Source organism: Lynx canadensis, chromosome D3 (assembly GCF_007474595.2).
Source record: "Lynx canadensis isolate LIC74 chromosome D3, mLynCan4.pri.v2, whole genome shotgun sequence".
Lineage (NCBI taxonomy): Eukaryota > Metazoa > Chordata > Mammalia > Carnivora > Felidae > Lynx > Lynx canadensis.
In genome coordinates this window covers 31,818,476-31,830,853 of record NC_044314.2, presented here as the reverse complement: position 1 = coordinate 31,830,853, position 12,378 = coordinate 31,818,476, and the positions used below count along the sequence as shown (strand labels likewise).

The following is a 12,378-nucleotide window of genomic DNA, read 5'->3' as shown; positions in this document are numbered from 1 at the left end:
CCCCTGTGAAGTCTTCTGGCATAGTCTCCTCCAGTTCCAACTCTGTAATTATCAATATGACCAGCAATTTGCTTTAATCCCTACAGGAATCAATTTCTGTGTTTCTAAATGAAAAGGAGTGGATAGTGCAGATTAGCACTACTCAAGACAGTCTTAACGTCACTCATTATAAATGAAGGCTCTCCAGGGCACTTGGGTGGCTCAGTTGGTTAAGTGTCTGACTTTGGCTCTGGCCATGGTCTCCTGGTTTGTGAGTTTGAGCCTTGCATCAGGCTCTGTCCAAGTGGTGCAGAGCCTGCTTGAAATTCTTTCTTCCAATCTCTGTCTGTCCTTCCCCTACTTGCACTCTTCTCTCAAAACAAAAACAAAAACAAAAACAAAAACAAAAGCAAACCTAAACTGATGGGATCTTAGAGTGATAGGGGTTCAGAGCTGATGGCCAAGAAACAATTCTTGAGATGTCTTTGGTGCAAAGAGGTAATTTTATTAAAGCATGGGGACAGTCAGGACCCATGGGCAGAAAGAGCTTCAAGGGAGTTGTGGAGAGTGACTGGTTATATACTGTGAAACTGGGGGAGATAGAGTCAAGAGGAAGTTTCTTAAAGGGATTTCCATATGCTAAAGAAGACTCACAGATTACTGGAGGCCCAGCTGTTGTCAAGCTAAGATTATTTTTCCGTTTAGCAAAGCATTATCATTAAGACAGTAGGGAGCTCCTGAAGATTAGGCTATTGATAAGATTGCCTTTTTCTTGTAACTTACTAAGATATTTGTTTAAGTGATGGAGACTCATATCTTGCATGACTGTGATCTCTTATCAGTTAAACATTTGCTTTTCCCTTTTCTTTGTTCTTTGGCAGCCAGGAGTGCCTGAGGAACATTACACATATCCCACCTGGAGTGAGGGTGGGGTTGCTGGGGGGGAGGGGTGTTAGCTTGCCTTATGCTCCCTCATCAAGACTAAAAGAAATAAAGACTCTCAGGTCCCATGGCCCACATTCACTGAATCAGAATCCTCATTTTATTAAAAAAAAAAAAATTTTATGTTTATTTCTGAGACAGAGAGAGACAGAGCGTGAGTGGGGGAAGGGCAGAGAGAGAGGGAGACACAGAATCTGAAGCAGGCTCCAGGCTCCGAGCTGTCAGCACAGAGCCTGACACAGGGTTCGAACTCACAAACCATGATATCATGAACTGAGCCAAAGTCGGACACTCAACCGACTGAGCTACCCAGGTGCCCCCAGAATCCTCATCTTAGTACAAGTCCCTGGAAAATCATATGCACACTAGTCTAGAGAGGCTCTTCATTCTCTTTGGGGAACAAATACAGTCTATTCTCATTATTCACGGATTCCATATTTACGAATTTGCTTGCTCACTAAGATTTTTCTATAACCCAAAAATCAATATTTGCAGCCATTGACATGCACAGGGCAGTGAAAAGTCTGAGTCACTCGATGTACATGTTCCCAGCTGAGATAAAACAAGGCAACGCTCTGACTTCTTGTTTTCACTTTTCATAATGTAAACAAGTGGTCTTTTTGCAGTCTCTTAGTGCCATGCTGTGGTTTGTTTGTTTTTTGTTTTTTGCAATGGTGATTTCACTGTTTAAAATGGCCTCCAAGTGCAGTGCTGAAGTGCGCTCTGGTGTTTCTAACACAAGAATGTAGGGTGCCTCATAGAGAAAATACACGTGATAGGTGAGTTTCATTCATGCATGAGTTATAGTGCTTTGGCCATGAGTTCAATATTAACAAATCAACAGGGTATATGTTAAATAAGGTGTCTTTAAACAGAAACATAAATCACACAAGGTAATATGTTCATTGTTGGATGAAATGTTATGATCAGAGGCCTGCAGGAACATAACCTTTTATTTCCCCTAAGAGCAATATTTCAATATTCACTAATTCAGTGCTCTGTGACATTACAGAACATAACCGCTATGAATAACAAGAATCAGTACACCCCTACTGGGTGAAGATAAAGGTAAAATCTAAATACTGAATAATAGAAAAAGATTTTTTTCAAAACTGATGTCTTCAAGCAAACATTGAGAGGCAAATAGAAAATAATTTCATAAAACAGCTAAAACTTACCTCCAATTCTAAATAGTCTATGAAGTCTGGAAAACCTCTGTTTCCTCTCAACTGCTGTGAAGAGCCCCAGGATTGAAGAGCACTTTTGTGTTGTTTTGTCTTTGTTGGTTCCCAAACTGGGGAGTTCCCAGGGCAAAATTTGAAACCACTTCCCTCTCCCCCAAAACAGAAAACCAGGAGAAATGTGAAGAAGGAGGCTGGCCCCTCCAGATTGGGAAGTTGTGGTTTTAAAAGCAAGGGAATTACCAACAGGTTTGTATCAGGTGCCTCAATACTAGTAGAGTCCTGCACTTGCTCGTTAGAATCTTGACAGTTTATACTGAGGCCTTTAGTGGAGCTCAGTCACATGTACTGTCCAGAGAGTCTCAACACCACATCACTCTCTTAAAGCTGCATCCTTTAAAATGGTTCCCACTATGGGAATGGTGGGCAGAATGTACAATATAGGACAGGGGAGGGGTGAGGAGCCTATGACTGCCTGGAGCCAGCTCTTGGGTCAACCAGTGGTCACGTCCTCTCTATGACCTCCTCCTACAGTTTTTGAGACAGAAAAAGAAACAGTTTTGCCCCTGCACCTTAGTTAGACTTGGTTTCTCTGGTAAGATGGATGTCCCATTGTTTTGTTTCTCATATTCTCTCCTTTGAGCCTTAAGTCTGTTCCTTTGTCAAATCCCCGCTCCAGCCTGACAAGGATCCCTCTCATTCTGGAAAGAGTATTAACTTCTGAAGCTCTTACACTAATGCATGGCTCAAATCCAAGCAGACTCTCAAGTGAACAATTCTTCTTTCCCCCTTTATTTTTTCATTCCAGGGTTTCTTTTAGTATTTACATAAAGGTTTTGTTTTGTTTCTTATTAAAAGATAAATTCCTACAACACAGTGAGGGTCTTTCCTTTTTTTAGAGTCTCTGTTACTCTTTCCCTGTGCATTTACAGCATCTGGGTAGGTGGCAAAGTGACTTAAAATGACTCGAGAGATCACGAGGAATTACTTGTGTCACTAATTATTGTCTATGGACTCAGACCTTGATTGCTCCTCTTCCTTCTGTTGCAGAGAAGCAAGCCTGAGTGTCGGGTCAGCAACCTCTCTGTGATTAAATATTCATGCACAAACACAAATGCACAGAGGCGAGGCAATAAGAAGTGCCAAAAATAACAGCAGCATCTCTGTCCTGTGGAGCTTGTAGAAGCACAAGTAAAGAATGAACACAGACGAGAATTGCAGATCAAACATAATGTGGGCTGAGAATGCACTCATTGCCATGGGCTTCCTAACAACAGTGAGTTCTTTTTTTTTTTTTAAATATATGAAATTTATTGTCAAATTGGTTTTCATACAACACCCAGTGCTCATCCCAAAAGATGCCCTCTTCAATACCCATCACCCATCCTCTCCTCCCTCCCACCCCCCATCAGCCCTCACTTTGTTCTCAGTTTTTAAAAGTCTCTTATGCTTTGGCTGCTTTGGCTCTCTCCCACTCTAACCTCTCTCTCTCTCTCTCTCTCTCTCTCTCTCTTTTTTTTCTTCCCCTCCCCCATGGGTTTCTGTTAAGTTTCTCAGGATCCACATAAGAGTGAAAACATATGGTATCTGTCTTTCTCTGTAGGCTTATTTCACTTAGCATGACACTCTCCAGTTCCATCCACGTTGCTACAAAGGGCCAGATTTCATTCTTTCTCATTGCCACGTAGTACTCCATTGTGTATATAAACCACAATTTCTTTATCCATTCATCAGTTGATGGACATTTAGGCTCTTTCCATAATTTGACTATTGTAGAGAGTGCTGCTATAAACATTGGGGTACAAGTGCCCCTATGCATCAGCACTCCTGTATCCCTCGGGTAAATTCCTAGCAGTGCTATTGCTGGCTCATAGGGTAGGTCTATTTTTAATTTTTTGAGGAACCTCCACACTGTTTTCCAGAGTGGCTGCACCAATTTGCATTCCCACCAACAGTGCAAGAGGGTTCCCGTTTCTCCACATCCTCTCCAGCATCTATAGTCTCCTGATTTGTTCATTTTGGCCACTCTGACTGGTGTGAGGTGATATCTGAGTGTGGTTTTGATTTGTATTTCCCTGATGAGGAGCGACGTTGAGCATCTTTTCATGTGCCTGTTGGCCATCCGGATGTCTTCTTTAGAGAAGTGTCTATTCATGTTTTCTGCCCATTTCTTCACTGGATTATTTGTTTTTCAGGTGTGGAGTTTGGTGAGCTCTTTATAGATTTTGGATACTAGCCCTTTGTCTGATATGTCATTTGCAAATGTCTTTTCCCATTCCGTTGGTTGCCTTTTAGTTTTGTTGATTGTTTCCTTTGCAGTGCAGAAGCTTTTTATCTTGATGAGATCCCAATAGTTCATTTTTGCTTTTAATTCCCTTGCCTTTGGGGATGTGTCAAATAAGAAATTGCTACAGCTGAGGTCAGAGGGGTCTTTTCCTGCTTTCTCCTCTAGGGCCTGTAATGGTTTCCTGTCTCACATTCATGTCCTTTATCCATTTTGAGTTTACTTTTGTGAATGGTGTGAGAAAGTGGTCTAGTTTCAACCTTCTGCATGTTGCTGTCCAGTTCTCCCAGCATCATTTTTAAAGAGACTGTCTTTTTTCCATTGGATATTCTTTCCTGCTTTGTCAAAGATTAGTTGGCCATACTTTTGTGGGTCTAGTTCTGGGGTTTCTATTCTATTTCATTGGTCTATGTGTCTGTTTTTGTGCCAATATGATGCTGTCTTGATGATTACAGCTTTGTAGTAGAGGCTAAAGTCTGGGATTGTGATGCCTCCTGCTTTGGTCTTCTTCTTCAAAATTATTTTGGCTATTCGGGGCCATTTGTGAGTTCTTAGGAAAATCTAAAGTCATTTGTCATCCATAATATCCATAGAAGAAATGAAATAAAGATCTTTGTGGCCTATGATCTTACAGGACAGTTTGCATGATGACATAGGGAACACACAGTGAGGGATGTCAGGGGTGGCGTCACATGCAGATGGGGAATACCAATTTCTCCCTGATGAGATTGGAGGGGCCAATATTCAATATAATGCTTGGCATAGTTCATGGCACATTTTAAGCATTCAGTAAATATTTATTACATAAATGGGTGACCTGCAAAGACGCTAAGCAGACCAAAATCTCCTCTCTCCATGGAGTTAATCTATAATAAGTCAAGATGTTTACCTGAGAATACAATCTATAGAGAGGAAGAGGGATCAAGGGCAGTGCTAAATAACTAACATCGAGGATGCTAAAGATACTGCCATGAATGATTTGTTTTCTGTTGCAAAAAGTAAGTTCAGGAATTATTTTGCAATATTTCCTTGCTGTTTGGTAAAAATATCATGCCTTTTGAAGCCAGATACACTTAGCTTTACAATGTATTAGTGAATAATCATACACAAATCACTTAATCTATCTTATAGTTACTTTTTTGTAAAATAGGATAACAGTAACTTATTGTTGAAATAGTTAAATAAAATAATACACATGAAATTGCCTAACATGTTATCTGACATAGAGAAGTTTTACCAGTGCTTGTTTCTTCCCTACTTTGCTTAGATACATCTGCCCTGTGTCAGGAACTAAAGTAGGATGCAGTCCTGGATAAGATATACACAACTTTTCCCTTACAGAGCTTGTAATTTAGTGTGGAGATAACCATTAACCAAATTATTATGACAGAAACTCTTGAAAGTACTGTGAAAGAAGAGTGCAAAGATGGATAGATTTTTAAGTGGGATGACTTCATCAGTGTTGGGGAGGAGGGTGAGGTCAGAGGAGACTTCTCTCTGAGGGAGTGAGCTTAGGCTTGCAGTGCCAAGATCTAATGGAAGTTCCTTTGGCAGGGGTGGTGGAGGGGGTGGAGACTCTTCCAGGGTCTAGTATAATTTTGTAAAATCCCAGAGTCAGTGGGGCTTAGATTTTTAAAAAATCTTTTAAAATCTTGACTTAAAAGAATATAACAATCAGATGTTTCTCACACTGTTTTTTAGCTCTTCTCTCCAAGGTTGCATTCTAGAGACCACTCCCATATTGAGTGAGATTTGAAGAGACACAGAGCTCCCACCACAACAATGTTTCTTCACCATGACCTAATCATACTTCCTAGGGGAGAGAGGACTCTATCCCTCTTTCATAGCTGAGATTCTTGACAGGATGTCATCTAACTACAAGTTGCTTTTTTTTTTTCCTCAATTGTGACACAGAGAGAGGAACTTCTTCTAGTACATAATAGAAATATTACAAAGTCACACACATGCAAGATATATGTGTATTATTTCCCAGAATGCCTCATGCTTTTGACTTTTTTCCCTTCTGTAGCTGAAAGAAATTACATTCTTAAATAGAACACCTCAGGCCTTGTGGGTTCCTGCTCAGGATCTAGCAGACTTTCTCAAGTCCATATTTTCCCCCATTGTAAGTAACTTGATAACAGGCCAAGAGTCTTTGCTTATGAAGTAGGAGTTTTCAAGTTTCCTAACACTGTTCTATCATTTAATTAGGTTCCAAAACACCTGGGGTAAATGTAAGGGTTAAATTGTAGTCTAGGGCTAACTTGTAGCCTTAAGAAATAACACATAACAGCCTTGTCCTATCAATCAAGGGAACAAAAGTTCAAGGAAAATCAACTGGATTAGTGTTTGATTGGATTGGGGCAAGGGCATGTCTGAACTGTTTCCACCCCCATCTGGGAACTATTTCTTTGTTCTGTTCCCAGGTGATGATAAGACAATGTGGTCGGCTATAAAAACTCTGTACCTTGGTTGTTCGAGACTGCACTCCTGTCAAGAGTGTCGGTCCCGATCCGTTGGCCTTGCCTCTCATTGCAATAAACTTTGTTGTGACTGTCACTGGTGCCTGTAGCATTCTGTTTCAGGAGTCGTGTGGATGCAAAAGTAAATGTAAAGGCTTTTTTTTTTTTTTTTAACTGGAGAAAAAGGAACCATGAGATCATTTTAATCTCATGGTATCATGATTATTTCTTTCTTGCAGAAGCTTAATAATAGATGGTTGCCTGTTTTAAACTATAAATCCAAATTTTACTGTAAGCAAAAGAGAAGAAATTGAGTGACAGGAACTGACAAAAACAAACCTGATTACCACTGCCTGAATCCTGGGCAACTTGAAGGAATGAACCATTATTACTAAAATCAGTTATTTGAATAATAAACATGAGATTGAAAAAGATGGCAAAAGAAACACAAAATCCAAACTGCAACCGCTGAGGTGAATTAAGTGCAGGACCAAGTAGCCATGAAGCAGCCTACCACACAAAGATTATGCATAAAAAACATTTCCTTACAGACAGGCAGTAGACAGTGATACACAGAACTGTGGATTCTTGAAATACAAATTGAGTCCCATAATTATAAGTATGTGTTATATTTATGAGTTGTGGAAGATCACATGTAAAAAATATCACTCTTCTCCTTTCAGAGTATAATGCCAAAGGCTTCCCTTTCCTATATGACCATGGCCTTGCCAACAGGACTGTGGTACTCAGATCTACTAACCAACATCTTCCTGACTGAAAATTGGTCTGGAAAGGCATTGCCAGTTTTGGTTTCTGTGACTTTTACCATCCTTCTATGACTTACCAAAATCCTCCTCCTTAACTGGCACACTAGCGTTGTTGTTGTTGTTGTTGTTGTTGCTGCTGCTGTAGTAGTGTCTCTACCAATTACTGTCCAATCTTCTAATATTTCCCATAATAAATTTTTAATGTTATTTTTTCTTGATGATTATCTTTAGAAGGTTAATATATGTCTATCCTGGATTCTATGAATGAATATCTTAGAACTAAGTGCTGACACTTCATTTTTATGCCTTTATCTGTGTTGTGTTTGTAGCTGCATTGGGGTCAATTAGTATCACTTTAACTGTCATGAGCTAAGGAGAAATGGACAGAGATAGACTTAAGGCTAAAAAAAACTCTTTTGGGGCCAACTAAAGGCCAAATGCCATTATGGTACTTATACTCCTGAAAATTTCATAGTAATGTGAATAAAAAAGGAGGCAAGAAAAAAATATTGCTATGTGAAATACAGCAATACAGACATGCTGAATTTCAAAGAACCAGTCCTGTAAGAGTTGGCAATGCATGCTGTAGACAATAGAGTTTCAGCAAAAAGACTATATATTATATTAAGGTTGTTAATTTGAAGCTTCTTATATTTAATTTATAAATTTTAAAAATAATTTATAAGAATTATAAATTGCATATATATATATGTAGGTTTATGGTGTTTTACTTAGGTTTATACATTAAATAACATTATAATAAAAGTAATTTAAGTGAGTACTGGGATCATAGAATTTATCCTTCATAAATTATAACTATATTATTCAGTTTTGATAAATCTGTTTCACATCAAACTTCACAACCATTGCTGGAATTATCCCATAGGGCACGTGTAAGTATTTGTTTTACTGTTGGACAGCTCTGAGGATTAGAAAGTTTAATTTTTATTGTTTCCTGATATTACATTTCCTGTAAGTTCCAACCATGGGTAGTAGTTACACTTAAGAACAACTCAATTCTCTTCTCTTTTTTGGGAACTTTAAGTTACAGGAAAAAACTATCATTTTTTTTTTTCCTTAGCCTTGCTTTCACAAATGTTTTTGAGAACTTACTTTGACCAAAACATAGTGCATAAGCCATGTTTTGCTCTTCTAGCTTAACAGCTACACTCCTTCTAACTCTTCCGTGAAACCTATTTTTCCCCTAATTACTGTAATTTATACAAAGTCTACCCATGTTCCTATTGCAATGTGGCACCTAAAAATAAACATATACAAAATGGAAACTTTTATTTATTATAGCCGATAATAATAAATAGGAATTATTAAACTCGACAGTGTATTGAGCATTAGTGGGGGCAGATACTGAAGTAAATGCACACTATTCTTGTCTTCCAGGAGTTTTGAATCTAGTTGAAAATAAAAATTACAAGTTTAAGTAATACTAAATGTTATAAAAAATATGCATTGTAGGAGTTCATAGGGTTCAGGAAACTTAGTTCTAGATTGTTACTGGATGTTTCCACGTTCCAACTAGGGTTGTCTTGAGATCCAAATTGAGTGTGAAAATTACCATTGCAAGCAAGTACCAAGTGATTTGCCCAAAGTAACATAAACATCGGTAGTGCCAAACTGGAACCCAGGTTTCTTTGTTCTTTGTTTGGTCCTTTCTCCACAAAGGAGAGCACACAGAGGAAATATAGCACAAAGAGAAAATCTTTGTTTGAGATAGGAAATTAGGGATTAAATTCACAATTTTTGGAAACGCCATTGGAAATTGAACTTGCCAAAATTCTAATTCTTGTAATTGCTCCTTGTTTAGCCTACAGCGAGAGAAGACTGTTACCATTCTTTTTGAATCGAATTTTGTTTTGATTTTAGATGGAGCTCAAGCACAAAAGCCAGCTTCTTTTCTTACGAGGGGAAAAAAAAGTTCTTCAAACAGGAAAAACACAGGAAGCCTGGAATGTAACCAGATAGGTTGTTTCCGGAGTCCCACTTACCCTTAAGCAATATGGTGAGCTACTTTTGCACTTGCGCAGAAGGAAAAGTTGGGCGGGGAGTTCCGCTGCGTCGGGTCGCGCTCCGGACAGGGATTGGTAGCAGCGGGCGTGAGAGGCGGAACCGGAAGCGCCTGTGTTGTGGGGCTTAGCTTGCTGGGTCCCGGTGTCTTTCCAGCGCCTTGTTTCTAGAGGTTGGTGCTGCCTTTGCCGCGGGTGCCATGGGAGAAGCTGAGAAGTTTCACTACATCTACAGTTGCGACCTGGACATCAACGTGCAGCTTAAGATGTAAGAGAATCGGGACAGTGACTGGGATTGCTGGGGCTTGGGGACGCTGAGGCAGGGGCCTGTGGGTTGGGGGGAGAAGATGGTTATTAGCCTAAAGGCCTGCCTGGGGCGGCAGGGAGGGTTGCAGCCAGGGAAGCGGAGGAGAACGGGAGCGTGGAGAGGGGCGATGTCAAAGAAAGATTGAAGACTAGGTCTCTGGGAGAAGGGTAGCGGTAGGAGGCTGCTCTAAAGTCCCACGATGTTTTACTTTGTTTGGAGCATCTTGCTGTTGCCAGCAACCTTTTGAGGGTTTTTACATTTTACAGATGAAGGAATCAAGTCTCAGTTAAGTCTTCCTCTGGCTGGTAATAGTTGGAAGGTCTTTAGAACGGGGCTGGCAGGTGGAAGGGAGACTAAAGAAATTATGGAGAGGTAGACACAGGCAACGACCTGGTAGTTGAGAATAAGATGAGCACATGGATACAGTACTAGAAGCACAGGAGGTGATAGAGGCTTAGATTGAATCTTTGGACCGTGTGGCATTATTTAGCCAGGGAAGTTGGGAGTCATTCGGAGGTGACGGTGGCAGTTGCAAAGGGACCAGAAGATATGAGAAAAGAGCCTTGCAGGAAAATCTTGGGGCATCACAGTTGAAGTAAAGGCCAAGGGCATGTCAGCTTGAGATGAGATTACTGGAACGGAGACTGGGAACTGGTGGGACTGTCCATTTTAGGGCAGTCTTATAGAAGTATTTTCATATGTGAAAGCTATCATAAATTATGAATCGTATCATCATTCATAATATGTTTAGTCAGTATTCGTCTAATGTGCCTCTGGCAAAGGGCTGCATACAGGCAGTGAGTATGTTTTCTCAGCTGTCAGATGCACCTTTGAAGGACTGTTTCCTTTTATTTTCAGAAGTTACTTATTTCAGACTCTGACGGATCTTTTACTATCCATGTTGTGGTGGTAGTAAAAATAATAATTCAACAACCAAACTATACTTTTGTAAAATCATTTACACACCCATTTCAGGAAATTTCTACAGCATGTGGCACTAGTTGTTTATACAGGACTGCATTGTTATTATTTGGTAAAGGGCTTTCCTTCAGTCTCCTACCTCTCAGTATTTCTTGGACATATGAATGAATTTTTTGAAACTTTTGAATATTAGAAGGAAAGAAGAAAAGTGAAACAAAACAAAACAAAAACAAACACACAAAAAAACCCCTGACCTGTTATTAACAGTTACACACTTGGTATTTTGAGGCAACAATAAAGCATAAATTAGAAGTTTGACAAAATTCAGTGCTAACTGTCTTTCAGCTTCTGTGACTGCCATTGTTGTTTATCGGGGCACAGGAAGTAGCAACTTAGAATCATATAATCAGAGAATAGTGAATTCTTTAATTCAGCTTGTTCTCCCCTTCAGTTTGTTTCTCCAGTTCAGTTTGTTCAGTTTGTTCTTTAGTTTAATTGCTACAGTTTTAATAACAAGTTACACTTTAATGTCTCTTTTCTTAGCGCTGTAATTGGAAATCAAACTGCCTGAGAGACATAGTCACTTTGGATGTGCCAAAGCACTTTAAAAGCAGTTGTCTGAAGCTGGCACATCATTAGCCTACCCCTCTAACTCTAATCTTCCATGTTGTCTCTCTTATTTTCATGATTGTTGGCATCATTCAGCAGGTTGGTTAAGACAGAAAACTTTGGAGTTCTGCACACACCCCTCTCTTACCTTCTGTGTTTAATCATTCACAAATTGTCTTGAATCTACCAGCTTCATATCCTTGATCCACACTTCAGTCTCTCCTCTCCATTATGTTCTTATACTGCTGCCAAAAGTATAAATCTGATTGCATTACTGTCGCTTCAGATCATTCATTTAACAGATTTTTGAACGTTCACTTTGTGTCAGGCACTGTGCTGAATATGGTATCTACCTAGCTTCATTTTATACCTACTTTTCATTCTCATCTCTAGCTTCTTTGCCACATGAGCTTTATGCTTTAGCTATACCAAACAACTTGTACTTCCCTAAACCTACCATCTTGCCTCTTTGCCTCAATATATGGTTATCTGTTCTTCTGGGATGACTCCTTACCTTTTGGTTCTCATCGCCATATATTGTTCAGGCTCATTTCAGACATCTGTCTGGGATACCAAGCTCTTGCTCCCAAGCAAGGTTAGGTGTTCCAGAGACTCTTTGAGTTATCTTTCTGCAGTAGGAAGGACATTGGCTGGCTTTGGCCTCTTCTGCCCTTGTTTCTATTCTCAGCTCTGTTAGTTCGTGAACAATAAGCTTGATCTCTGAGTCTCTGCTTCATTATTTATAAAATGAGGAAAGAGTGAAAAGTAATAAAGTTTATAAAATGCCAGGCACAATATTTGACATAATCTTGTCCAAGCAATGTTCCCACCTCTTTTTTAATGTCTGTACGTATCTTTTATGACTTCTTTTAAAAAAAATTTTTTTTGTTTGTTTTTATTTTATT

The 12,378-nt window shown here is 39.5% G+C and overlaps 1 protein-coding gene across 1 annotated transcript in view; it reads left to right on the top strand.

The window, feature by feature from the left end:
- The first annotated feature begins 9,753 nt into the window (after positions 1–9,753).
- Positions 9,754–12,378, top strand: part of PIK3C3 (phosphatidylinositol 3-kinase catalytic subunit type 3) — a 148,297-nt gene continuing 145,672 nt past the window's right edge. Inside the window, exon 1 of the mRNA XM_030335994.1 lies at positions 9,754–9,904. Within this exon, the coding sequence (XP_030191854.1) occupies positions 9,837–9,904 (68 nt within the window). The 5' untranslated portion in view covers positions 9,754–9,836. The remainder of the gene's footprint in view (positions 9,905–12,378) is intronic.